At 43.8% G+C, this 26110-nt stretch overlaps 1 protein-coding gene across 3 annotated transcripts in view; it reads left to right on the top strand.

The window, feature by feature from the left end:
- The window catches only part of LOC112221324 (dedicator of cytokinesis protein 3-like), an 87204-nt gene that overhangs the window by 9832 nt on the left and 51262 nt on the right, over window positions 1–26110 (top strand). For all 3 annotated transcript variants that reach the window (XM_042304057.1, XM_042304058.1, XM_042304059.1), the window contains exons 2-4: window positions 12536–12619; window positions 12786–12826; window positions 21659–21717. In XM_042304057.1, coding sequence (XP_042159991.1) covers window positions 12536–12619; window positions 12786–12826; window positions 21659–21717 — 184 coding nt within the window. The remainder of the gene's footprint in view (window positions 1–12535; window positions 12620–12785; window positions 12827–21658; window positions 21718–26110) is intronic.

Raw genomic sequence — 26110 nt, forward strand, 5'->3', positions numbered from 1 at the left:
TAGGGGTAAAGATAGCTGTTGATATGGTAGGGGTAAAGAGAGCTGTTGATATGGTAGGGGTAAAGAACACTGTTTATATGGTAGGGGTAAAGAACACTGTTTATATGGTAGGGGTAAAGAACACTGTTTATATGGCAAGGGTAAAGATAGCTGTACACGTACTGTACTGTATGACAGCCACTTCTCACTCTGCCTCAGAATCATCTGCCCCTCGTGGCTCTGACTTTGGTTTGCCCTTGCACCTCCACATGTAATGGCTCAAGTGCAACACAATACAACAATAAACTTGAAAGTCATGGAAATTGGGAGCAATGCCATCTTGGACAATGATTTGGATGGACAGCCATAAGCAAGTACATAATGCAGGACATACAGCTACTTTTCCATTGTGAGGGGGATTACAGAGATTAGAGTACCCTAAGCACCATTTCTTCATGGTTTTAACCCCCAGAGGACACAACCATTGATGCTCTCCACCGCTGCAGGTTGGCCGAGCATCCTTGTGGTCATCTAAAAAGTAATGAAAGGTAACGAGGTCATCATCAAGTAGTCATGTGACCTCCACTGCAGATGGGTGCCATGCTCACTCAGATAGCTGTGGCTGCTGTTCTGGAATCAGATCTGACAGAAGCGCTAGGGCACTCCTGTGGCACAAGGTTAGCTTAGCAGAAACTGCGAACTGCGATGCAATGTGTGTCTGAGTGAGTGAGCGTTCATTCAGGTAATGCTGAACAACATGACTTGTGTCATTTTTTAACTGATCCATGTGGATCTGGGAAATTGTTTCTCAAACTAGGAAAGAAGTACAACTGGAAATTACCAGTATGTGATACAAGGAGTCGATATGTACTGCAATTCTCACGATTCTATATTTGTATTTTATATTGCTCATCATATGTCTTCTGCAGAGAGACGAGAGAAGCATGAGAAAATAAGTTTTGATCAGTCAGGGAAATTTAAGTGCTGAAAACATGTTGGTTCACTATTTAAAAAGAAGATGGTGAACAAGCTATAGGATGAAAAATACAGGAGTTTTGGCGCAGGTACAGCTGACAAACTCTAGCTAAGGTTACCTACAGTAGCAAACGTTTTTAAATAATAATCTGTATATATACACTATATAATAAAAGTATGTGGACACCGCCTTCAAATTAGTGGATTCGGCTATTTCAGCCACACCCATTGCTGACAGGTGTATAAAATTGAGCTAACAGCCATGCAATCTCCATAGACAAACAATTGCAGAAGAATGGCCTTACTGAAGAGCTCAGTGACTTTGGCACCGTCATAGGATGCCACCTTTCCAACAAGTCAGTTTGTCAAATTTCTGCCTTGCAAGAGCTGTCCCGGTCTGTCCTCGGCTGCAACACTCACTACCGAGTTCCAAGCATGCCTTTTGAAGCAAAGCAACATCAGCTCAAGAACTGTTCGTTGGTAGCTTCATGAAATGGGTCTCCATGGCTAAATAGCTGCATACAAGCCTAAGATTCCCATGCGTAATGTCAAGCGTCGGCTGGAGTAGTGTAAAGCTCGTCGCCATTGGACTCTGGAGCAGTGGAAACACGTTCTCTGGAGTAATGAATCACCCTTCACCATCTGGCAGTCTGACAATCAAATCTGGGTTTGGCGGATGCCAGGAGAATCCTACCTGCCCCACTGCATAGTGCCAACTGTAAAGTTTGGTGGAGGACGAATAATGGTCTGGGACTGTTTTTCATGCTTCGGGCCAGGCCCCTTAGATCAAGTGAAGGGAAATCTTAACGCTACAGCATACAATGACGTTTTGGATGAATTGGAATGCCGACTGCGGGCCTAATCACCCAACATCAGTGCCCGAACTCACTAATGCTCTTGTGGCTGAATTGATGCAAGTCCACGCAGCAATGTTCCAACATCTAGTGGAAGCCTTCCCAGAAGAGTGGAGGCTATTACAGTAGCAAAGGGGGGACCAACTCCATATTAATGACCATGATCTTAGAATGAGATGTTCGATGAGCAGGTGTCCACATACTTTAGGTAATGTAGGGTAAATATATATATATATATATATATATATATATATATAGTAAAAATAAAGAAAAACCCTTGAATGAGTCGGTGTGTCCAAACTTTTGACTGGTACTGGTACTGTATGTATACACACAGTACCAGTCAAAGTTTTGACACACCTACTCATTCAAGGGTATTTCTTTATTTTTACTATTTTCTACATTGTAGAATGGTAGTGAAGACATCAAAACTATAAAATAACACAAAGTGTTAAACAAATCAAAATATATTTTATATTTGAGATTCTTCAAAGTAGCCACCCTTTACATTGATGGCAGTTTTGCACCCTCTTGGCATTCTCTCAACCAGCTTCATGATGTCCCTACCTTGTCACCTGTAATGCATTTCAATTAACAGGTGTGCCTTATCAAAAGCTAATTTGTGGAATTTCTGTCCTTAATGCATTTTAGACAATCAGTTGTGTTGTGACAAGGTAGGGATGGTACACACAAGATAGCCCTGTTTGGTAAAAGACCAACTTCATATTATGGCAAGAACAGCTCAAATAAGCAAAGAGAAATGACAGTCCATCATTACTTTAAGACATGAAGGTCAGTCAATACGGAAAATGTCAAGAACTTTTAAAGTTTCTTTAAGTGCAGTCACAAAAACCATCAAGTGCTATGATGAAACTGGCTCTCATGACAACCACCATTGGAAAGGAAGGCCCAGAGTTACCTTTGCTGCAGAGGAATCACATCTGGTTTGCACTTAGTGGGACTATTAATTTGTTTTTCAACATGAAAATGACCCAAAACACACCTCCAGGCTGTGTAAGGGCTATTTGACCAGCAATGAGAATGATGGAGTGCTGCATCAGATGACCTGGCCTCCACAATCACCTGACCTCAAACCAATTGAGATGGTTTGGGATGAGTTGGACCGCAGAGTGAAGGAAAAGCAGGCAACAAGTGCCCATTATATGTGGGAACTCCTTCAAGACTGTTGGAAAAGCATTCCAGGTGAAGCTGGTTGATAGAATGAGTGTGCAAAGCTGTCATCAATGCAAAGGGTGGCTACTTTGAAGAATTTAAAATCTAAAATCTGTTTTGATTTGTTTCACACTTTTATGCATACTACATGATTCCATGTGTTATTTTGTAGTGTTGATGTCTTCAGTATTATTCCACAATGTAGAAAATAGTAAACATAAAGAAAAACCCTTGAATGAGTAGGTGCCCAAACTGTTGACTGGTACTCTATATACGGTATATAAACTCAGCAAAAAAAGAAACGTCCTCTCACTGTCAACTGTGTATATTTTCAGCAAACTTAACATGTGTAAATATTTGTATGAACATAGCAAGATTCAACAACTGAGACATAAACTGAACAAGTTCCACAGACATGTGACTAACATAAATGGAATAATGTGTCCCTGAACAAAATCAAAAGTAACTGTCAGTATCTGGTGTGGCCACCAGCTGCATTAAGTACTGCAGTGTATCTCCTCCTCATGGACTGCACCAGATTTGCCAGTTCTTGCTGTGAGATGTTACCCCACTCTTCCACCAAGGCACCTGCAAGTTCCCATACATTTCTGGGCCCTAGCCCTCACCCTCCGATCCAACAGGTCCCAGACGTGCTCAATGGGATTGAGATCCGGGCTCTTTGCTGGCCATGGCAGAACACTGACATTCCTGTCTTGCAGGAAATCACGTACAGAACGAGCAGTATGGCTGGTGGCATTGCCATGCTGGTGGGTCATGTCAGGATGAGCCTACAGGAAGGGTACCACATGAGGGAGGAAGATGTCTTCCCTGTAACTCACAGTGTTGAGATTGCCTACAATAACAAGCTCAGTCCAATGATGCTGTGACACACCACCCCAGACCATGACGGTCACTTCACCTCAAATTGATCCCGCTCCAGAGTATAGGCCTCGGTGTAACGCTGATTCCTTCGACGATAAACGCAAATCCGACCATCACCCCTGGTGAGACAAAACCGCGACTCGTCAGTGAAGAGCACTTTTTGCCAGTCCTGTTTGATCCAGCAATTGTGGGTTTTTGCCCATAGGCGACGTTGTTGCCGGTGATGTCTGGTGAGGACCTGCCTTACAACAGGCCTACAAGCCCTCAGTCCAGCCTCTCTCAGCCTATTGCAGACAGTCTGAGCACTGATGGAGGGATTGTGCGTTCCAGGTGTAACTCGGGCAGTTGTTGTTGCCATCCTGTACCTGTCCCGCAGGTGTGATGTTCGTAGTATCCGATCCTGTGCAGGTGTTGTTACAAGTGGTCTGCCAAGGCGAGGACGATCTGCTGTCTGTCCTGTCTCCCTGTAGTGCTGTCTTAGGCGTATCACAGTGCGGACATTGCAATTTATTGCCCTGGCCACATCTGCAGTCCTCATGCCTCCTTGCAGCATGCCTAAGGCACGTTCAAGCAGATGAGCAGGGACCCTGGGCATCTTTCTTTTGGTGTTTTTCAGAGACAGTAGAAAGGCCTCTTTAGTGTCCTAAGTTTTCATATTTGTGACCTTAATTGCCTACCGTCTGTAAGCTGTTGGTGTCTTAGCGACTGTTTACATTAATTGTTTATGGTTAATGGGAAACAGTGTTTAAACCCTTTACAATGAAGATCTCTGGGTTTTTACGAATTATCATTGAAAGACACGGTCCTGAAAAAGGGACATTTCTTTTTTTGCTGAGTGTGTGTGTGTGTGTGTGTGTGTGTGTGTATATATATATATATATATTTTTTTTGACATATCGATACCTGCAGTCAAATATCAATATAATATCATCCCAATATCCCCCCCCATCACTACAGAGAAGCAGGACCTCCAAGGTCTGAATGCTTAGTCACAATGCGCTGTATGGTTAGAGGAACTTATTTGGGATCAATCTGGGATAACTGTGATCACCTGCCCTACCAGCGGTGTTTTGCTTTGGCTCTAAAGGACTCAGGAAGCCATTATGATAGCTTCTATTCAATAGAGGACTCATTAACGTGATCTTTCAAGATGTGAATTTCAATATAATTTTAGGTGCTTTGCTAATAAAGATGACACCGCTTAACTTCCGTCTGTTAGCAGGGTTGGTTTAGTTACTTTCTAAATGTAATCCGCTACAGTTAAGTTATCTGTCCAAAATTATAATCAGAGAAAACAGTAATCTAACTCCTGCATTTTCAATAAAGCTGTCTTTACAATGAGTGATGTCTGTCTGTGGTGAAAGAATAGATCATTCTTGGAAGACTGTAAATTCAGTCTGGAGTTCATTATCTATCTAATCACCAGAGTCTACTTTGATTTTCATTTTGATTTATCATTTTGTATTTCACATTTTTTCCACGTTGTGGCATTTTGATGACCACAAAAATGGTTGGATAATAATGATGATTTTGTGCGCTGTGCATATTTAAGTGAAGCTATTTGCATGGTTGATTGAGCCTGGGGACTAAGAGAGTGACACACACTGTAAAGGCCTAGATTCACTGGGTTGAAGAGATAGTCAACTATACAAATGGCTTCGTAGATAGTCAATGTGATAGAAAAGTGAACAGTTCATGCACTGTTTTAAAAAACAAGGATCACCTCAAACTGAGCTTATGTTTTTTTCTCGTTCACTTTACAAACCTAACAAAGGATGACAGATAGGAAGGAGTCTGTAACACCACACCATGAGCTAACTCATTTACAAAGCATCATTGATGTAACCTTGATCTCTGTCTTCCGTGTAACCATGTCTCTCTCTCTCTGTGTTTGTGTGCATGCCCGAGTGTGTGTGTGTGTGTGTGCGTGCCCCTGTTTTTGTGTGTGTGGCTTATTCCGTGTCTGTTTTCACACAGCAGGGAGCACAAAACTGCAGCATCTGCCATCATCGTACATTGTCATGTGGGCCCACTTTACCCTTAAAAAAATAGCTTCAGCTGAATCTCTGCAAAAATAAGCTGTACTGAATTCCAAAGTTGAGGAATTAGGAACAACTCCCAAACACAGTTATGCCATATTCAGACTTAATAGCTTTTGTAACGAGGCTCATGAACTAACACCGGTTGTGGCAAATCATCAACACTGGCACTTCATGCAACCTAATACTCCATAACTTGTTCATCAATATAAATGTTTAGGCTATAAGAAGCCCATTTCGATATCACTGTCTCACTTTATTACTACTTTTACTATAAGACTAACATTTCCTTTATTGTTTGTGTTTTTGTATGAGCAAGCACGGCCTTTACTGTTCTGTTTGTCCTTCTTTTACTCACTCCACTTGATGATTATCATTGTGAAAATGCCTTGTAAGGGCTGCACAATTAATCACATTTTAATCTAAATTTAAATATTATGATGTGCAATATCCACATCGGTTCACTTTTTTTATGCCATGAATGTAACATTCAAATGAAATAAGTGTCCCCGGGGAAACTGACCAACACTTTGGATCCTAACCTGTCACAACAACCTCTACTATACCTGTCTTTTTCATTAGTTGTCATGCCAAACGACACCAACCATAGAAATAAAATGAGTACTCCGATTCTATGATCCCCACAGTGTTTTGATCTAAATTGCAAGTACATTCGCAATAACAATATATGGTAAGTAAAAAATAATATATTATTTGCCCATATCTTGCAGCCCTAATGCCTTGCTCACGACAAGATTAATTAATCACACACCGTAGTGTATCTTATTCACACCATCAACATTTTCAGTAAGCATCTGAACTCTGGCTGAACTCAACTTGTTTGAGTAATTGTGGCACTGCACACTGAGTAAAGTAACTGTACTGTTGGGGTGTTGACGGCCTTGAACTTTGGTGCCACAGACCATGTGATCCATTAAGGTTATGGCCTCTGATCAAAGACCGTGTGTGTTACCAGTAAAGCAGCTTGAGGCAATTATTACAGTACATCATCATATATAGTAGGCCTGTAATAGAAAAGTGAAGTGAGTTCAATACTTTTAAATATTGCAGATTTGTTTGTTTGCTTGTTTTGGGGTCTGTGTCTCAAATGACACTCAATTCCCTATATAGTGAAATACATTTGAGGCACAATATGGGGAAGTGGTGAAATTGGAGATTTGCTTTGGAGATAACTTTGCTCCATATTTCAGAGAGTGAATCAGAGTGAGAGAGTAGTGTCAACATCGTCTGTGAAATAAAACCACACTCTACAATGAAACAGTACCATCTTGTTCTGACATGGGTGTCTCTGTTGAGGTTCTCATAATGGTTCCACTGTAATTTAGCCATTTAAATTAGATAGAGGATGTTAATAGAAGAGGACTTGTAGGTAGAGAATTTAAACAGAGTTTATCCCTGTTTGGTAATAGCCTGAAGCAGAGTTGAAAAAAAAGGTGACAAGCCCTCTTCAAGTCTCTTTCTCTCTTGTCACTTTTAGATGGTTAATGTTCAGATTCTCTCTCTCACACCCTTTCTCCATCTCTGTCTCCATCTGATCTATGCCCTGTACTCATGATTGCATCACATCTATATTCCTGCCATTTTAAAATGCTCAGATCCCTGCAGCAGTTATATGTTGAAGAAACCCCTACAGTGTTGTATGTGATCTGTTGCCATAACTACCGTAGCAGAGGAACTAAGCACTCGTTTCCCACAAACAGAACAGACACCCTGGCCCCTTGCCCCCCTCCCATTGGGTCCCCTGACTGGGACATTAGCATAATGACTCACACAGAACTCTCCTCCAAGGGCCACCATTTGTGGGCTCAATGGAGCCCTGTCATCGTCAAACATGTTTGTCTTATACTGAGGCTTTGTAGACATTACAGCTATGTTCTGCTGTTAAGTTCCTCTGCTACTCGACTGACATACCATTTAGATATATTAAAAGGTATTGTATTGAGGATAAAAACCTGGACTAATATAAGACATTTTCTCCATTCTCCACACTATACTGCCCTATCAAGCAAAAGAGTAGTAACTGCTCAGAGTGAAACTGAATAAAAATTACTTCAATGTTTTTTTTTTTATTGTCCAGCCAAATGAACTGTAAGCTGATCAGAGATGTGGTTGTCTTACTATCAGGTTTTACATTTTTTTATATTGACCGTGACCTTTGACCCTAGACGGCAGTTACTGCCTTCTTGCTTGGTACACCCACTGAATATGTTTCCATGAGGATTTTTTAAAACAAACTTGTGTTCATATATTTATATGTGGCTGTCAGTGTCATAGTTTGATACTTGTATCAGCAAAGAACAGTAAATAATACCAAGGTAAACCGTAGACACTGCAGCACAGAGCTCAGTGAAACCAAGGTTTTCCTTGTGTAACGAGTGCGCTGGGAGTCGGGAAGCAAGTTCAGGGAATGAATCATTTAATAAATGAACGAAACATAATACAAAACAAGAAACACAAACGATGCACGGACAGGAAACAGAAACAATGATGACTGGGTAAGAAACCAAAATAGTCAGGAGCGGACCAGTCACCTCTGCTATGGCGCGGGAACCTGTCGATCCAGCTGAGGTGCGGGAGCATGGCGACCTAGAGCGCAGGAGAGAGCATACGTGACAGTACCACCTCCCCGGCGCAGCTGGCTCCAGCCGCAGGACGCCAACCACAGGGTCAATCTCGGGGATCAGGAAAGGACTGGTCGCCTCCGCTGAGGCGCAGAAACATGATGAACCGGCTGAGGCATGGGAGCCTATCGATCCCACTGAGGTATGGAAACACGTCAAGCCAGCTGAGGCAGGGGAACCCGTCGAAACTACCAAGGCATGGGAATCCAACAAACTGGCTGAGGCCTTCCAGGTAGCTCCGGTTCTGACACCAGGACCCAACAGCACCGCCAAAAAACAAAAACAAAAAAACACTCCCTGATGCTTCCCTTTGGTGAGGCGTCATTCTGTAACGATGTGAGCTGAGAGCCCCTTTGGTGAGGCTTCATTCTGTAACGATGTGAGCTGAGAGCCCCTTTGGTGAGGCTTCATTCTGTAACGATGTGCACTGAGAGCCCCTTTGGTGAGGCGTCATTCTGTAACGATGTTTCACTGAGAGCCCCTTTGGTGAGGCGTCATTCTGTAACGATGTTTCACTGAGAGCCCCTTTGGTGAGGCTTCATTCTGTAACGATGTTTCACTGAGAGCCCCTTTGGTGAGGCGTCATTCTGTAACGATGTTTCACTGAGAGCCCCTTTGGTGAGGCTTCATTCTGTAACGATGTGAGCTGAGAGCCCCTTTGGTGAGGCGTCATTCTGTAACGATGTGAGCTGAGAGCCCCTTTGGTGAGGCTTCATTCTGTAACGATGTGAGCTGAGAGCCCCTTTGGTGAGGCTTCATTCTGTAACGATGTGAGCTGAGAGCCCCTTTGGTGAGGCTTCATTCTGTAACGATGTGAGCTGAGAGCCCCTTTGGTGAGGCTTTATTCTGTAACGATGTGAGCTGAGAGCCCCTTTGGTGAGGCTTCATTCTGTAACGATGTGAGCTGAGAGCCCCTTTGGTGAGGCTTCATTCTGTAACGATGTGAGCTGAGAGCCCCTTTGGTGAGGCTTCATTCTGTAACGATGTGAGCTGAGAGCCCCTTTGGTGAGGCTTCATTCTGTAACGATGTGAGCTGAGAGCCCCTTTGGTGAGGCGTCATTCTGTAACGATGTGAGCTGAGAGCCCCTTTGGTGAGGCGTCATTCTGTAACAATGTGAGCTGAGAGCCCCTTTGGTGAGGCTTCATTCTGTAACGATGTGAGCTGAGAGCCCCTTTGGTGAGGCTTCATTCTGTAACGATGTGAGCTGAGAGCCCCTTTGGTGAGGCGTCATTCTGTAACAATGTGAGCTGAGAGCCGGGAAGCAAGTTCAGAGAGTGAGTGTTTTAATAAATGAATGAAACATAATTCAAAACAAGAAACACGATCAACACACAGACAGGAAACTGAAACAGAAGTATTAACTTAAGGGGGCTGAATAATTTTGCACGCCAATTTTTCAGTTTTTGATTTGTTAAAAAAGTTTGAAATATCCAATAAATGTCTTTCCACTTCATGATTGTGTCCCACTTGTTGTTGATTCTTCACAAAAAATTTCAGTTTTATATCTTTATGTTTAAAGCCTGAAATGTGGCAAAAGGTCGCAAAGTTCAAGGGGACCGAATACTTTCGCAAGGCACTGTACTTGCGTACTATTGTTTGTACAGAAGAACGTGGTACCTTCAGGCATTTCGAAATTGCTCCCAAGGATGAAATAGACTTCTAAAACCATGACATCATTTTCTGGAATTTTCCAAGCTCTTTAAAGCACAGTCAACTTAGTGTATGTAAACTTCTGACCCACTGGAATTGTGATACAGTGAATTATAAGTGAAATAATCTGTCTGTAAACAATTGTTGGAAAAATGACTTGTGTCATGCACAAAGTAAATGTCCTAACTGACTTGCCAAAACTACAGTTTGTTAACAAAAAATTAGGGGAGTGGTTGAAAAATGAGTTTTAATGACTCCATCCTAAGTGTATGTAAACTTCTGACTTCAACTGTTTATAGGGCAGGTAATCAAGGAGGTGATCTAGTCCAGGTGAGTGTCATAATGCGCTGATGCGCATAACGATGGTGACAGGTGTGCGCCATAACGAGCAGCCTGGTGACCTAGATGCCGGAGAGGGAGCACATGTGATACCTTGTTTTCACTGTAACCTTTTGCAGTTACTACAAACATGAACCCCCATTTTCTCCATAGCACAACACAATGGAGGCAGAATATTTGTCCACATGATAAAGCATGTATTTAATGTATAAGAAATGTAAATATTCTGCCAGCAGTACTCTGTATAATTTTAAGGGCATTGGTTGAAATGATGCTGCTGCAAGAACACATTGTCAGCACACAGTTCAATTCAGCACGGAAGATTTATGCAAATAAATATATATGATGGAGGAGCTTTTACCCCTACTACTTAGCAGCAGAATATGTGCTTTGTGTGTGGGGTCTATATTTAGAGACAGTGTAATTAACTTAACATTGCATTAAAATCAGGACTGTTTAATAATGTATTGCCTATTAAAATGCCTACACTCTTAAGGGAGGGGAGCAAGTTTACAGTTCGGTGAGCTGTGTTGTTTAGATGTTTGCACAAAACAGCTTGTTAAAAAAGCTGTGATCACCGCTCAGCGACAAACCAAAACACATGACATTGATGGGGAGGGATGCACCTATCTCATCCTCAGGCTGGGTACCTGTCTACCTGATGTTTCTCTATACGGGAAAGGACAGGGTACTGTATCTCATCCTCAGGCTGGGTACCTGTCTACCTGATGTTTCTGTGTACGGGAAAGGACAGGGTACTGTATCTCATCCTCAGGCTGGGTACCTGTCTACCTGATGTTTCTGTGTACGGGAAAGGACAGGGTACTGTATCTCATCCTCAGGCTGGGTACCTGTCTACCTGATGTTTCTGTTTATAGGGAAAGGACAAGGTACTGTGATCTCATCCTCAGGCTGGGTACCTGTCTACCTGATGTTTCAGGTGTGCGGGAAAGGACAGGGTACTGTATCTCATCCTCAGGCTGGGTACCTGTCTACCTGATGTTTCTTACTACAAAGGACAGGGTACTGTTCTCCATCTCATCCTCAGGCTGGGTACCTGTCTACCTGATGTTTCTGTTAATGGAAAGGACAGGGTAAATATCTCATCCTCAGGCTGGGTACCTGTCTACCTGATGTTTCTCATTGGGAAAGGACAGCTGCTGCATCTCATCCTCAGGCTGGGTACCTGTCTACCTGATGTTTCTGTGTAAATATAAAGGACAGGGTACTGTATCTCATCCTCAGGCTGGGTACCTGTCTACCTGATGTTTCTCTATACGGAAAGGACAGGGTACTGTATCTCATCCTCAGGCTGGGTACCTGTCTACCTGATGTTTCTGTGTACAAAGGACAGGGTACTGTATCTCATCCTCAGGCTGGGTACCTGTCTACCTGATGTTTCTGATGGGGAAAGGATGGGTACTGTATCTCATCCTCAGGCTGGGTACCTGTCTACCTGATGTTTCTGTGTACGGGAAAGGACAGGGTACTGTATCTCATCCTCAGGCTGGGTACCTGTCTACCTGATGTTTCTGTATACGGGAAAGGACAGGGTACTGTATCTCATCCTCAGGCTGGGTACCTGTCTACCTGATGTTTCTCTATATGGGAAAGGACAGGGTACTGTATCTCATCCTCAGGCTGGGTACCTGTCTACCTGATGTTTCTCTATACGGGAAAGGACAGGGTACTGTATCTCATCCTCAGGCTGGGTACCTGTCTACCTGATGTTTCTGTATACGGGAAAGGACAGGGTACTGTATCTCATCCTCAGGCTGGGTACCTGTCTACCTGATGTTTCTGTGTACGGGAAAGGGATATAGTGATGATGAATATAGCTTGGTGTAATTTGAGCTTTGAGAAATCTCCTTTCACTGAAAAATAAACAATTGATCACAAAAAAAACGATGTCACAACTTTACCTTGACAACATGTTGGCTACAGCGGAAACAGAGATAACTTCATGAATGTAACATTGTTGACCCTTTACTTTCTCCTCAGTGATCTGCAACTTCCGGAGCTCAGTATGTCAGGCCCTGGTTCTGGAGATAGGAGAGACTGTGCAGATCCTGGAGAAGACTGAAGGTAAGAGCTGCTGAGTGACCCTTTATAGAGAATACTAGTGAGTAACATTGTAAAGTTTAACCACTTTACCTTAATCTAAAGACAGCACTTTGAGTGTATGTGTATTATGGGTAATAGTTATAGTCCTTGTTCAGCTGGTTGATATGTATCTTTAATCTGTCTTTAGGCTGGTACAGAGGGTTTTCCACCAAGAAGCCTTCCATCAAGGTAAACATATCAATCAATCAATCAATCAATCATATTCTCTTCATTATGCAGAGGGGTCCTTTTAGACCAGGCAGCTATCAGACATTGTTTGTTTGAAGCTATTTATTTACAGCAACTTGATTCCTAAAGAAAACCTCCATACCAGCACAACAACGCTAAGAAAAGTAAGCATGTTTGGGTGCAGCAATTAATATGTGTTGTTAGGTGCAATCAAGCATATTTCGTCTCTCTTTCCTCTATGCAGCAAAGAATACAATACACATTTAGATTTCTGGAGGCGTTGTATTGGACGAGTAGTGGTTAACATACAATAAGAGTTACACAATTTATTTTCTCAGTTCACCACCTTACAGAGCCACCCACATATACTATTAATTTACTAAAGAGCAAGGGCTCGATTTTTGTCTGGTGTTATTCGGTGCCAGTGTCAAATGCAGGTTAGTTTGCAATTTTGTCATGTAAAAACTGGCGCACTGACATTTTCCAACCCTAACGCCAGGTTCGGCAATTTACCTGTCTTAACAGTATATCAGTTCCTGAAAAACGGATATACTGTTCCTATATAGTGTATCCTTAGAAACATGATCCAAAGTGCTAATGTCAGGCAGCGCTGATGTGGATATTTAAGACCAACCAAAAACTGGTTTTAGCGGTAACGCAGTTGGTTATGGCAATGAATTTGGACATCGGAAACACAGCCTATCCAACCGTGACGCACACTGCCCATATGCGTGTAGTGCTTTTGGTGCCTGTATGCTTCTTATTTAGAAACCCATTTCGTTTGATTTGATTAAAAAGCAAGCATAGCCTCCTGTCTTCTCAATGAAGTTTTTTTTGTCTGCCCAATGCAATCGTGAAGTAGTCAAGACTGTCGATAAAGGATGGGGTTGGCTCCTGAGACCGCTTGGAAATACATCTTAATCCCCAAAGCTTTATTAAAATATCAAGTTTGAGAGGAGTGAAACAGTGCGCTGACATTCCCTTTTTATCTATGTATTGTAGGCAGGCCAACATTATTTTTGCCATGCAGGTCCCGTTTTGGACCTGTGTAAAACCCGCTCCATGATGTAGGCTATGTGTCTATGCCCATCATGAAACAAAAGATGAGAACCTCGGTGAATGCCGGTGAACCTGGTAATTAGAAGTTATTTGTAACCTGTCAAAATAGCTTGTTTTCTGTTTCATATGTTCAAAACCCAAGCCCTCCCTTAAACCTACTAGAACAAAGGCTGGTTCATCAGCAACACGTGTCTTTTAGATCCTGGCAACTCTATGATATCATGAGATTTTACATGCATTTCTTGTTGTTGTTGTTAATAAAAAACACAGCTTGTTTTTTGTTTAATTTGATTACAATCTAAACTTATTAGAATGATTCACCTTCCTGATTTTATGGTGACAGTGTCCGTGGCGCACTTGCAATGCAACTCTTGGAGTGTGTGAATGCGATCTGATGTGTAAAATGGTTCCGATTATGTTCAGAAAACAGGCCTATTTGTGAGCAGCATAACGGGGAGTGGACATTCTCACTTTGTTTATATTGGATCTTTGTCCAGCTACTGTGAAAAGTTTGGATGTGCGGAAAACCCTCCATAGTCTGCGTTGTTTTAATGTTATATGCCCAAGAGGAGAAATTATGGTGCCTGTGAGTGAGACATAGCCTATTTAAAACAAGTTGTTTTGTTTAGAATTTTATAAGAATTATTCATTATCTTTTTAGGCCTCATCAATAATTCATGTAATTTTGCTTATTGACAATGTTTGGCTGGTCCCTGCTCAGCAATAATGCAATTTACAATAGGTCTAGGTGCCTCGTAAGGATCCGGAGAAGGCGAGTGGGAAAGCTGCCGTTACCGTCAATATTACTCGGCAACGTACAATCATTGGACAATAAATTAGACGAGGTACGATCACGAATATCCTACCAACAGGACATCAAAAACTGTATCTTATGTTTCACGGAATCGTGGCTGAATGATGACATGAATAATAAGCCAGCAGGATATACGCTGCACCAGCTAGATAGATCAGCACACAGGCCGTGCATATTTGTAAACAACAGCTGGTACACATAATCTGAGGAAGTCTCTAGATTTTGCTCTTCTGAAGTGGAGTATCTTATGATAAACTGTAGACCTCACTATTTGCCAAGAGAGATTTCATCTATAATTTTTATGGCTGTTTACTTACCACCACAGATGGACGCTGGCACTAGACCGCAGACAGGAAACTGCTCGCCCAGAGGCGGAGCTCCTAGTGGCCGGGGACTGTAATGCAGGGAAACTAAAATCAGTTTGACCCATTTTCTATCAACATGTTAAATGCGCAAGCAGAGGAAAACCAATTCTAGATCACCTGTGCTCCACACACAGAGATGCGTACAAAGCTCTCCCCCGCCCTCCATTTGATAAATCTGACCACAATTCTATCCTCCTGATTCCTGCTTACAAGCTAAAATTAAAGCAGGAAGCACTAATGACTCGGTCAATAAAAAGTGGTCAGATGAAGCAGATGCTAAACTACAGGACTGCTTTGCTATCACAGACTGGCACATGTTCCGGGATTCTTCCGATTGCATTGAGGAGGACACCACATCAGTCACTGGTTTATCAATAAGTGCATTGAGGACGTCGTCCCCACAGTGACTGTACGTACATACCCCAAATAGAAGCCATGAATTACAGGCAACATTCGCACTGAGCTAAAGGGTAGAGCTGCTGCTTTCAAGGAGCGGGACTCTAACCCGGAAGCATAAGAAATCCTGCTATACCCTCAGATGAACCATCAAACAGGCAAAGCGCCAATACAGGGCTAAGGTTGAATTGTACTACACCGGCTCCGACGCTCGTCTTATGTGGCAGGACTTGCAAACTATTACAGACTACAAAGGGAAGCACAGACACGAGCTACCCAGTGACACGAGCCTACCAGACGAGCTAAATCACTTCTATGCTCGCTTCGAGGCAAGCAACATTGAGGCATGCATGAGAGCATCAGCTGTTCCGGATGACTGTGTGATCACGCTCTCTTTAGCCGACGTGAGTAAGACCTTTAAAACAGGTCAACATTCACAAGACCGTGGGGCCAGACAGATTACCAGGACGTGTGCTCCGGGCATGTGCTGACCAACTGGCAGGTGTCTTCACTGACATTTTCAACATGTCCCTGATTGAGATTGTAATATTAACATGTTTCAAACAGACCACCATAGGTCCCTGTGCCCAAGAACACTAAGGCAACCTGCCTAAATGACTACAGACCTGCCGCACTCACGTCCGTAGCCATGAATTGCTTTGAAAGGCTGGTAATGTCTCACATCAAAACCATTATCCAAGAAACCCTAGACCCGCTCCAATTTGCATACCGCCCAAACAGATCCACAGATGATGCAATCTCTATTGCACTCCACACTGCCCTTTCCCACCTGGACAAAAGGAACACATATGTGAGAATGCTATTCATTGACTACAGGTCAGCGTTCAACACCATAGTGCCCTCAATGCTCATCACTAAGCTAAGGACCCTGGGACTAAACACCTCCCTCTGCAACTTGATTCCCTCCTGTACTACCTGTTCACCCACGACTGCGTGGCCAGGTACGACTCCAACACCATCATTAAGTTTGCAGACGACACAACAGTGGTAGGCCTGATCACCGACAACAACGAGACAGCCTATAGGGATGAGGTCAGAGACCTGGCCGGGTGGTACCAGAATAACAACCTATCCCTCAACGTAACCAAGACTAAGGAGATGATTGTGGACTACAGGAAAAGGAGGACCGAGCACACCCCCGTTCTCATCGACGAGACTCTAGTGGAGCAGGTTGAGAGCTTCGTGTTCTTTGGTGTCCACATCACCAACAACCTAGAAAGGTCCAAACACACCAAGACAGCCATAAAGAGGGCACAACAAAGCCTTTTCCCCCTCAGGAACTAAAAAGATTCGGCATGGGTCCTCAGATCCTCAAAACATCGAGAGCAACCTGACAACATAGAGAGCATCCTGACTGGTTGCATCACTACCTGGTACGGCAACTGCTCGGCCTCCAACCGCAAGGCACTACAGAGGGTAGTGCGTACGGCCCAGTACATCACTGGGACTAAGCTGCCTACCATCCAGGACCTCTACACCAGGCGGTGTCAGAGGAAGGCCCTAAAAATTGTCGAAGACCCCACCCCAGTCATGGACTGTTCTCGCCAATTCTAGGACCAAAAGGCTTCACAACAGATTTTACCCCCAAGCCATAAGACTCCTGAACAGGTAATCAAATGGCTACCCAGACTATTTGCATTGCCCCCCCCCCCAACCCCTCTTTACACCGCTGCTACACTCTGTTTACCATATATGCATAGTCACTTTAACTATACATTAATGTACATACTACCTCAATTAGCCCGACTAACCGGTGCCCCCGTACATTGGCTACTTGGGCTATCTGCATTGTGTCCCACCACCCAACAACCCCTCTTTTACGCTACTGCTTCTCTCTGTTTACCATATATGCACAGTCACTTTAACCATACCTACATGTACAGTTGAAGTCAGAAGTTTACATACACCTTAGCCAAATACATTTAAAATCAGTTTTTCACAATTTAATCCTACTAAACATTCCCTGTCTTAGGTCAGTTAGGATCACCACTTTATTTTTAGAATGTGAAATGTCAGAATAATAGTAGAGAGAATTATTTATTTCAGCTTTTATTTCTTTCATCACATTCCCAGTGGGTCAGAAGTTTACATACACTCAATTAGTATTTGATAGCATTGCCTTTAAATTGTTTAACTTGGGTCAAACGTTTTGGTTAGCCTCTCACAAGCTTCCCACAATAAGTTGGGTGAATTTTGGCCCATTTCTCCTGACAGAGCTAGTGTAACTGAGTCAGGTTTGTAGGTCTCCTTGCTCGCACACGCTTTTTCAGTTCTGCCCACACATTTTCTATAGGATTGAGGTAATGGCTTTGTGATGGCCACTCCAATACCTTGACTTTGTTGACCTTAAGCCATTTTGCCACAACTTTGGAAGTATGCTTGGGGTCATTGTCCATTTGGAAGACCCATTTGTGACCAAGCTTTAACTTCCTGACTGATGTCTTGAGATGTTGCTTCAATATATCCACATAATTTCCCTACCTCATGATGCCATCTATTTTGTGAAGTGCTCCAGTCCCTCCTGCAGCAAAGCACCCCCACAACATGATGCTGCCATCCCTGTGCTTCATGGTTGGGATGGTGTTCTTTGGCTTGCAAGCCTCCCTCTTTTTCCTTCAAACAGAACAATGGTCATTATGGCCAAACAGTTAAATTTTTGCTTCATCAGACCAGAGGACATTTCTCCAAAAAGTACAATCTTTGCCCCCATGTGCAGTTGCAAACCGTAGTCTGGCTTTTATATGGCAATTTTGGAGCAGTGCCTCCTTCCTTGTTGAGCAGCCTTTCAGGTTATGTCGATATACTGTAGGACTCGTTTTACTGTTGTACCTGTTTCCTCCAGCATCTTCACACGGTCCTTTGCTGTTGTTCTGGGATTGATTTGCACTTTTTGCACCAACGTACGTTCATCTCTAGGAGACAGAACATGTTTCCTTCCTGAGCAGTATGACGGCTGCGTGGTCCCATGGTGTTTGCTCCCAAGGAAGAACCAGACCATTTTTCCTGATGTCTTGGCTGATTTCTTTTGATTTTCCCATGATGTCAAGAAAAGAGGAACTGAGTTTGAAGGTAGACCTTGAAATACATCCACATGTACACCTCCAATTGACTCAAATGATGTCAATTAGCCTATCAGAAGCTTCTAAAGCCATGACATCATTTTCTGGAATTTTCCAAGCTGTTTAAAGGCACAGTCAACTTAGTGTATGTAGACTTCTGACCCACTGGAATTGTATAGCCTCGCTACTGTTATAGCCTCACTACTATATATAGCCTCGCTTCTGTTATTTTTCACTGTCTTTTTACTGTTGTTTTTTATTTCCTTAGTTGTCTATTGTTCACCAAATACCTATTTTCTACTTAAAAATTGTACTGTTGGCTAGGGCTTGTAAGTCAGCATTTCACTGTTGTATTCATCGCACGTGACAAATAATCTTTGATTTGATTTAGCCAATGTGTCAGTGTGAATGCCATGTGATTCCTTAGAACAAATGGGTTACATTTACATTTTGTTATTTCGTTTCTGTATTCTGTAAGCCATTTAAGAAACTATAGACTAACATCTGAAATGGAGTTAATTCCAAGGCAATACATTAAAAGGTACTATAAAATACACAACTTGAAGCAACCACATATTTCGCCATGGAGGACGTTCTGATTGGCCAGTGAGGAGCCAAGCCTTGAAACACCCACAACCCAGCCCTTTTGCGTCAATGCCATGAAGTGCGCAGGTAATTGTGATAGTGAAAATATTTCTGACACACCCCGCTACCTCCTGCACTTAGATGTACCATTGCATTAGGTTGTTAAAATACAGCCACAAGTGTTTCACCGCTCATACAAAGAGGCCTGTGGCATCAAGTCTACTTTTCACCATTCATCTCTCTTCCAATGAGATGAGTATAGGGTTGTTAAATTCCTGGAATTTAAATTTCCTGGTTTTCCCCGAAATCCCAGTTGGATGGTTCCCTGAATCAGGATGGAACATGCATGAATCCCGGAGTCCTACAACCAAGATTTCTGGAAAACCAGGGAATTTATTGAAAATTCCAAGAATTTTGCTACCCTACATGAGTGTAAGAGGAGAATATGTTGGAGCATCTAAGATAAAAGCCTGCAGCAGTTTGTGTTTAGCTGGGAGATGAGAGTTAGAGGGGAGGAGGATGTGGTCTCCTGCCATCCCACCCAGAGAGCCTGCTCAGCTGTTGTTCTGACATGCAGCTCCATGTAAACTGGCACACTTCTCCTCCAGATTGAGCCTGATTAACACAAGCCCTAGATATGTACAGTAAAAAGACAATACTCTTACAGCTGCTAAAATAATCCTATATTTTAATAGCAATGTTTTGATTACTAAGTGTCTCTTTGTCAGGCTGACCACATTACTTTCAAAATCAAAGAGCATTCAAACAGTGTGCAGGTATTCATCTTATTTTTTCTATGGTATCATTACATTTTACATTAACGTTTTAGTCATTTAGAACTGTAGTTCCCAACCGGGGGTACAAGGACCCCTGGGTGTACTTTGCCTATCCACAGGAGGTACAGTACTTAAGAAGACCCTTGAGACCATAGACCTACTGGTAAAATGCACAGGAGGGGATACTTCAGGAATACACCAGTTTGTGCTACAGTAACCAAAAAATGCTGGGATCCACTGATTTAGCAGACGCTCTTATCCAGAGTGACTTACAGTTAGTGCATTCATCATAAGATAGTTAGGTGAGACAACCACATATCACAGTCGTAGTAATACATGTTTTCCTCAAATAAGTTATTAGCAAAGTCAGTGCTAGTAGGAAAAGTCAAGTGCAAGTTTATTTGTTATTTCTCTGGGGTAGTGATAAGACTGAGTTATCTTATTTAAGATACTCGTTGAAGAGGTATGGTTTCAGACATTTTCAGAAGATGGGCAGGGACTTTGTTCGCCTAGCATCAGGGGGAAGCTGTTTCTATCATTGGGGTGCCAGGACAGAGAAGAACTTTGACTGGGCTGAGTGGGAGCTGACCTCCCTTTGGGGTGGGACAGCCAAGAGACCAAAGGTGGTACTGTTCCTTCCTGCAGCTGTGGAAGTTTATTGGATGTGTGTACCTTGCGTACACTATGTTTGAACTAAATATGTACAGTACCTCCAAGCAATGCACCACCATGGCTTCTGCCATTGATCAATATTCTGCACTGCAGTAAATTATTATGAAATATTACTGACACATCCTCTTCCGATCCAATCGATTGTTTAGTAAACCATGTCTATTACCGTACCCGTTCCTCTGGCTTCATATTCCAAATCAAAATGTCTGACATCTGATACCAGTCACTCAGTCAGTATCTTAATAAGCTGGGAAACCAGTGATGCCTTAGCCTGGCCCCGGTCCCCGATCTGTATGTGGTTTACTCATCTACAATGTCATGACAGTGCTGGACAGAGGGATAAGGCACTGATCTACAAATCTGTGACCAGGCTACAGATACCTCTTTTGTCTCATCATTCTTTGAAACCGACCTGAAGTCAAAAGTCAGTAAGATCTAGAGTTATGTCAGATAACATACTGTTCCAGAAAGACACACAAAAACTTCTCACAATCCTGGCAGATCTCTCAAGGTCTTATGTGATGCTAATGCCCGTCCTGCTTTCACTACTTTCATGAGCTATTTACAGTCCCCCACCAACACGCCTCCATTTTGTTATGTACTCTTCCTCCCACACTCCCTCGCTCATACTCTCCCTGAGCTGCCACAATCAGCTGTGCTTACTGTGGCCAATTCATCACACCTGTCAGATTATAGCAAAAAGAGGAACTGCACGGGTGGCAGTTTGCACTGTTCTGTCCTCCCCAGCTCAGCTACAATTGGGCTGGCACTTCTGCATATGCAGCTTGTGTGTGTGTCTGTGTTTGTGTGTGTGCATGCGTGCTAGTGTATGTGTGTGTGTCAGAGAGAGTTAGAGCAGTATTAAAATAGCCACAATCTAAGAGTAGCTTGTTGCTACAGTAGTCTTTCTCTGTCAACACAGCTCTAGTCCTCTAACAACTACTCCACATTACAGTTAACCAAAGCATAACAAGTACAACACAGGACACACATGCAACATGTGGGACATACTGTTTACATGCATGTAGACGACTATGGTCTTCAGTTGCTACTCTCTTTTTAACACTTTTGCCCTATCCATCCAGCAGGGTATATTCCCAGCCAGCTATGTCCACCTGAAGAAATCCACAGTCAGCAACAGAGGGTGAGTCTCTTCCTGTTAAGTCATAAGACCACTGTGATAGATGAGATAAGTGGAACAGGAGCATTGGTTCATGGAAGTCAAAGGAAACGTTGTCTTTCCCACAACATACTGTCATGCTGCCATTGGGCCAGATTCAATGATGGGTGGTGTGTGCATGTCTTGCCCATTTCTGTGGCCTCATTTCCCTCATCACTGATCTGTGAGGATCTATACTTAAACAGCATTAGTTCTGCTTTGCCAGCGAAGCATGCCAACACACACACACACACGCGCACACACACACACACACACACACACACCCTCCAAGGGACACACACGACAGCAGTGGTCATCAGAGCTGTTCAAGGCACAAAAGCTGTTCATGGCAGTGGAAGCAGAGAGCAGGCAGAGCAAAGGCAGGCAGGCAGGCAGGCAAAGGCAGGCAGGCAGAGCAAAGGCAGGCAGGCAGAGCAAAGGCAGGCAGGCAGAGCAAAGGCAGGCAGGCAGAGCAAAGGCAGGCAGGCAGGCAGGCAATCAGGCAGGCAGGCAGCTATTTATCAGCTAGTGTTGATGGAGATTAGGCTAGGATCAGTATCTTTACAGTGTGGACTGGGTGGCTACTTCACAGCGTGGGCACGGAGGATACTTCACAGTGTGGACAGGGAGGATACTTCACAGTGTGGACAGGGAGGATACTTCACAGTGTGGACAGGGAGGATACTTCACAGTGTGGACTGGGAGGATACAACACAGTGTGGACAGGGAGGATACTTCACAGTGTGGACAGGAGGATACTTCACAGTGTGGACTGGGTGGCTACTTCACAGTGTGACAGGGAGGATACTTCAGTGTGGGCACGGAGGATACTTCACAGTGTGGACAGGGAGGATACTTCACAGTGTGGACAGGGAGGATACTTCACAGTGTGGACTGGGTGGCTACTTCACAGTGTGGACAGGGAGGATACTTCACAGTGTGGACAGGGAGGATACTTCACAGTGTGGACAGGGAGGATACTTCACAGTGTGGACAGGGAGGATACTTCACAGTGTGGACAGGGAGGATACTTCACAGTGTGGAATGGGAGGATACTTCACAGTGTGGGCACGGAGGATACTTCACAGTGTGGACAGGGAGGATACTTCACAGTGTGGAATGGGAGGATACTTCACAGTGTGGAATGGGAGGATACTTCACAGTGTGGAATGGGAGGATACTTCACAGTGTGGAATGGGAGGATACTTCACAGTGTGGAATGGGAGGATACTTCAGTGTGGACAGGGAGGATACTTCACAGTGTGGAATGGGAGGATACTTCACAGTGTGGAATGGGAGGATACTTCAGTGTGGGCACGGAGGATACTTCACAGTGTGGACAGGGAGGATACTTCAGTGTGGGCACGGAGGATACTTCACAGTGTGGACAGGGAGGATACTTCACAGTGTGGACAGGGAGGATACTTCACAGTGTGGACAGGGAGGATACTTCACAGTGTGGAATGGGAGGATACTTCACAGTGTGGGCACGGAGGATACTTCACAGTGTAGACAGGGAGGATACTTCAGTGTAGACAGGGAGGATACTTCACAGTGTAGACAGGGAGGATACTTCACAGTGTTGACAGGGAGGATACTTCACAGTGTGGACTGGGAGGATACTTCACAGTGTTGACAGGGAGGATACTTCACAGTGTGGACTGGGAGGATACTTCACAGTGTGGACAGGGAGGATACTTCACAGTGTGGAATGGGAGGATACTTCACAGTGTGGAATGGGAGGATACTTCAGTGTGGACAGGGGAGGATACTTCACAGTGTGGACAGGGAGGATACTTCACAGTGTAGACAGGGAGGATACTTCACAGTGTGGACAGGGAGGATACTTCACAGTGTAGACAGGGAGGATACTTCACAGTGTAGACAGGGAGGATACTTCACAGTGTGGACAGGGAGGATACTTCACAGTGTGGAATGGGAGGATACTTCACAGTGTGGAATGGGAGGATACTTCACAGTGTGGACAGGGAGGATACTTCAGTGTGGAATGGGAGGATACTTCACAGTGTGGAATGGGAGGATACTTCAGTGTGGAATGGGAGGATACTTCACAGTGTGGAATGGGAGGATACTTCACAGTGTGGAATGGGAGGATACTTCAGTGTGGACAGGAGGATACTTCACAGTGTGGAATGGATGGATACTTCAGTGTGGAATGGGAGGATACTTCACAGTGTGGAATGGGAGGATACTTCACAGTGTGGAATGGGAGGATACTTCAGTGTGGACAGGGAGGATACTTCACAGTGTGGAATGGGAGGATACTTCACAGTGTGGAATGGGAGGATACTTCAGTGTGGACAGGGAGGATACTTCACAGTGTGGAATGGGAGGATACTTCACAGTGTGGACAGGGAGGATACTTCAGTGTGGGCACAGGGAGGATACTTCACAGTGTGGAATGGGAGGATACTTCAGTGTGGACAGGGAGGATACTTCACAGTGTGGAATGGGAGGATACTTCACAGTGTGGAATGGGAGGATACTTCAGTGTGGACAGTGTGTGGAATGGATGGATACTATTCAGTGTGGAATGGGAGGATACTTCACAGTGTGGAAGGGAGGATACTTCACAGTGTGGAATGGGAGGATACTTCAGTGTGGACGGAGGATACTTCACAGTGTGGAATGGGAGGATACTTCACATTGTGGACTGGGGGGATACTTCACAGTGTTGACAGGGAGGATACTTCACAGTGTGGACTGGGAGGATACTTCACAGTGTGGGCACAGAGGATACTTCACAGTGTGGACAGGGAGGATACTTCAGTGTGGGCACGGAGGATACTTCACAGTGTGGACAGGGAGGATACTTCAGTGTGGGCAGGGAGGATACTTCACAGTGTGGACAGGGAGGATACTTCACAGTGTGGACAGGGAGGATACTTCACAGTGTGGACAGGGAGGATACTTCACAGTGTGGAATGGGAGGATACTTCACAGTGTGGGCACGGAGGATACTTCACAGTGTAGACAGGGAGGATACTTCAGTGTGGAATGGGAGGATACTTCACAGTGTGGAATGGGAGGATCCTTCACAGTGTGGAGGATACTTCACAGTGTGGACAGGGAGGATACTTCACAGTGTGGAATGGGAGGATCCTTCACAGTGTGGACTGGGAGGATACTTCACATTGTGGAGGGGGGGATACTTCACAGTGTTGACAGGGAGGATACTTCACAGTGTGGACTGGGAGGATACTTCACAGTGTTGACAGGGAGGATACTTCACAGTGTGGACTGGGGGGATACTTCACAGTGTTGACAGGGAGGATACTTCACAGTGTGGACTGGGAGGATACTTCACAGTGTGGACTGGGAGAATACTTCACAGTGTGGACTGGGGGGATACTTCACAGTGTTGACAGGGAGGATACTTCACAGTGTGGACTGGGAGGATACTTCACAGTGTGGACTGGGAGGATACTTCACAGTGTTACACCAACGCCCTCCAGTGCCGCTATAGCACATAGGACCTAGTCAGAGAGCTCTCGTTTGCTTTTAAAACAATGACATTTTAACATTTAAATTCACATTTCTGTAATCTAGCAGACACTCTTATCCAGAGCAATTAGGGTTTAGTGCCTTGCTCAAGGGAACATCGACAGATTTTGTATCTAGTTGACTAGGGGATTCGAACTAGCGACCTTTCAGTTACTTGCCCAATCATCAATTAACGGTGCAGAAGTTGGTATTGTGACACTTCCCCGCTCAGAGTTGCACTTGAGATATGTGCATTGCTGTTCAGTGTGGTTAATGATGTGAAACACCTACAGATGTAGGAACTTAATTTGATCACTCTTTTGTTGCTGAGAACTTTCCTACACAGCATGAAATTGAAACTTGTAGTGTATTCAAGGTTTTAGAAGGCTTCTATATAGTTTGTAATTTCTACTTTAAAATGTCAGACTTGATTTGCCCTAAAGAAAAAGTTATCAAACCCTACAAATAATGTCCATGAATTAGAAGCCAGATAATAATTCACATTTCATGTTGCTGCGAGATTATTTTCCTACTGTGGAAAACTGGCTCAAATTAACATCATGTACATCTGTACGGTTTCTCCTCAGTTCTCCCAATGCATCACATCTATGCTGGAGATATAGAGTATCATTTTAACTTGTTATGTAATGAATGAACTGTCTTATGGTTTTAACTAGACCCATTTTATATAGAACAAAATGTAAAAGGTCAGCAATGCATAGTTGTACATTATGGAATCCAAAACCACAGTGCATAGAACCACATCTCACAACATAACCTGGCTGTCTTCTCTCTGTCTTGCTGAAGGTTTTTCTCTTGTCTTACATTTAGTCTCATGGTTGGCACTCTGAACAATAAATTATGTCTATTGTGT

Source organism: Oncorhynchus tshawytscha, linkage group LG22 (genome assembly GCF_018296145.1).
Source record: "Oncorhynchus tshawytscha isolate Ot180627B linkage group LG22, Otsh_v2.0, whole genome shotgun sequence".
Lineage (NCBI taxonomy): Eukaryota > Metazoa > Chordata > Actinopteri > Salmoniformes > Salmonidae > Oncorhynchus > Oncorhynchus tshawytscha.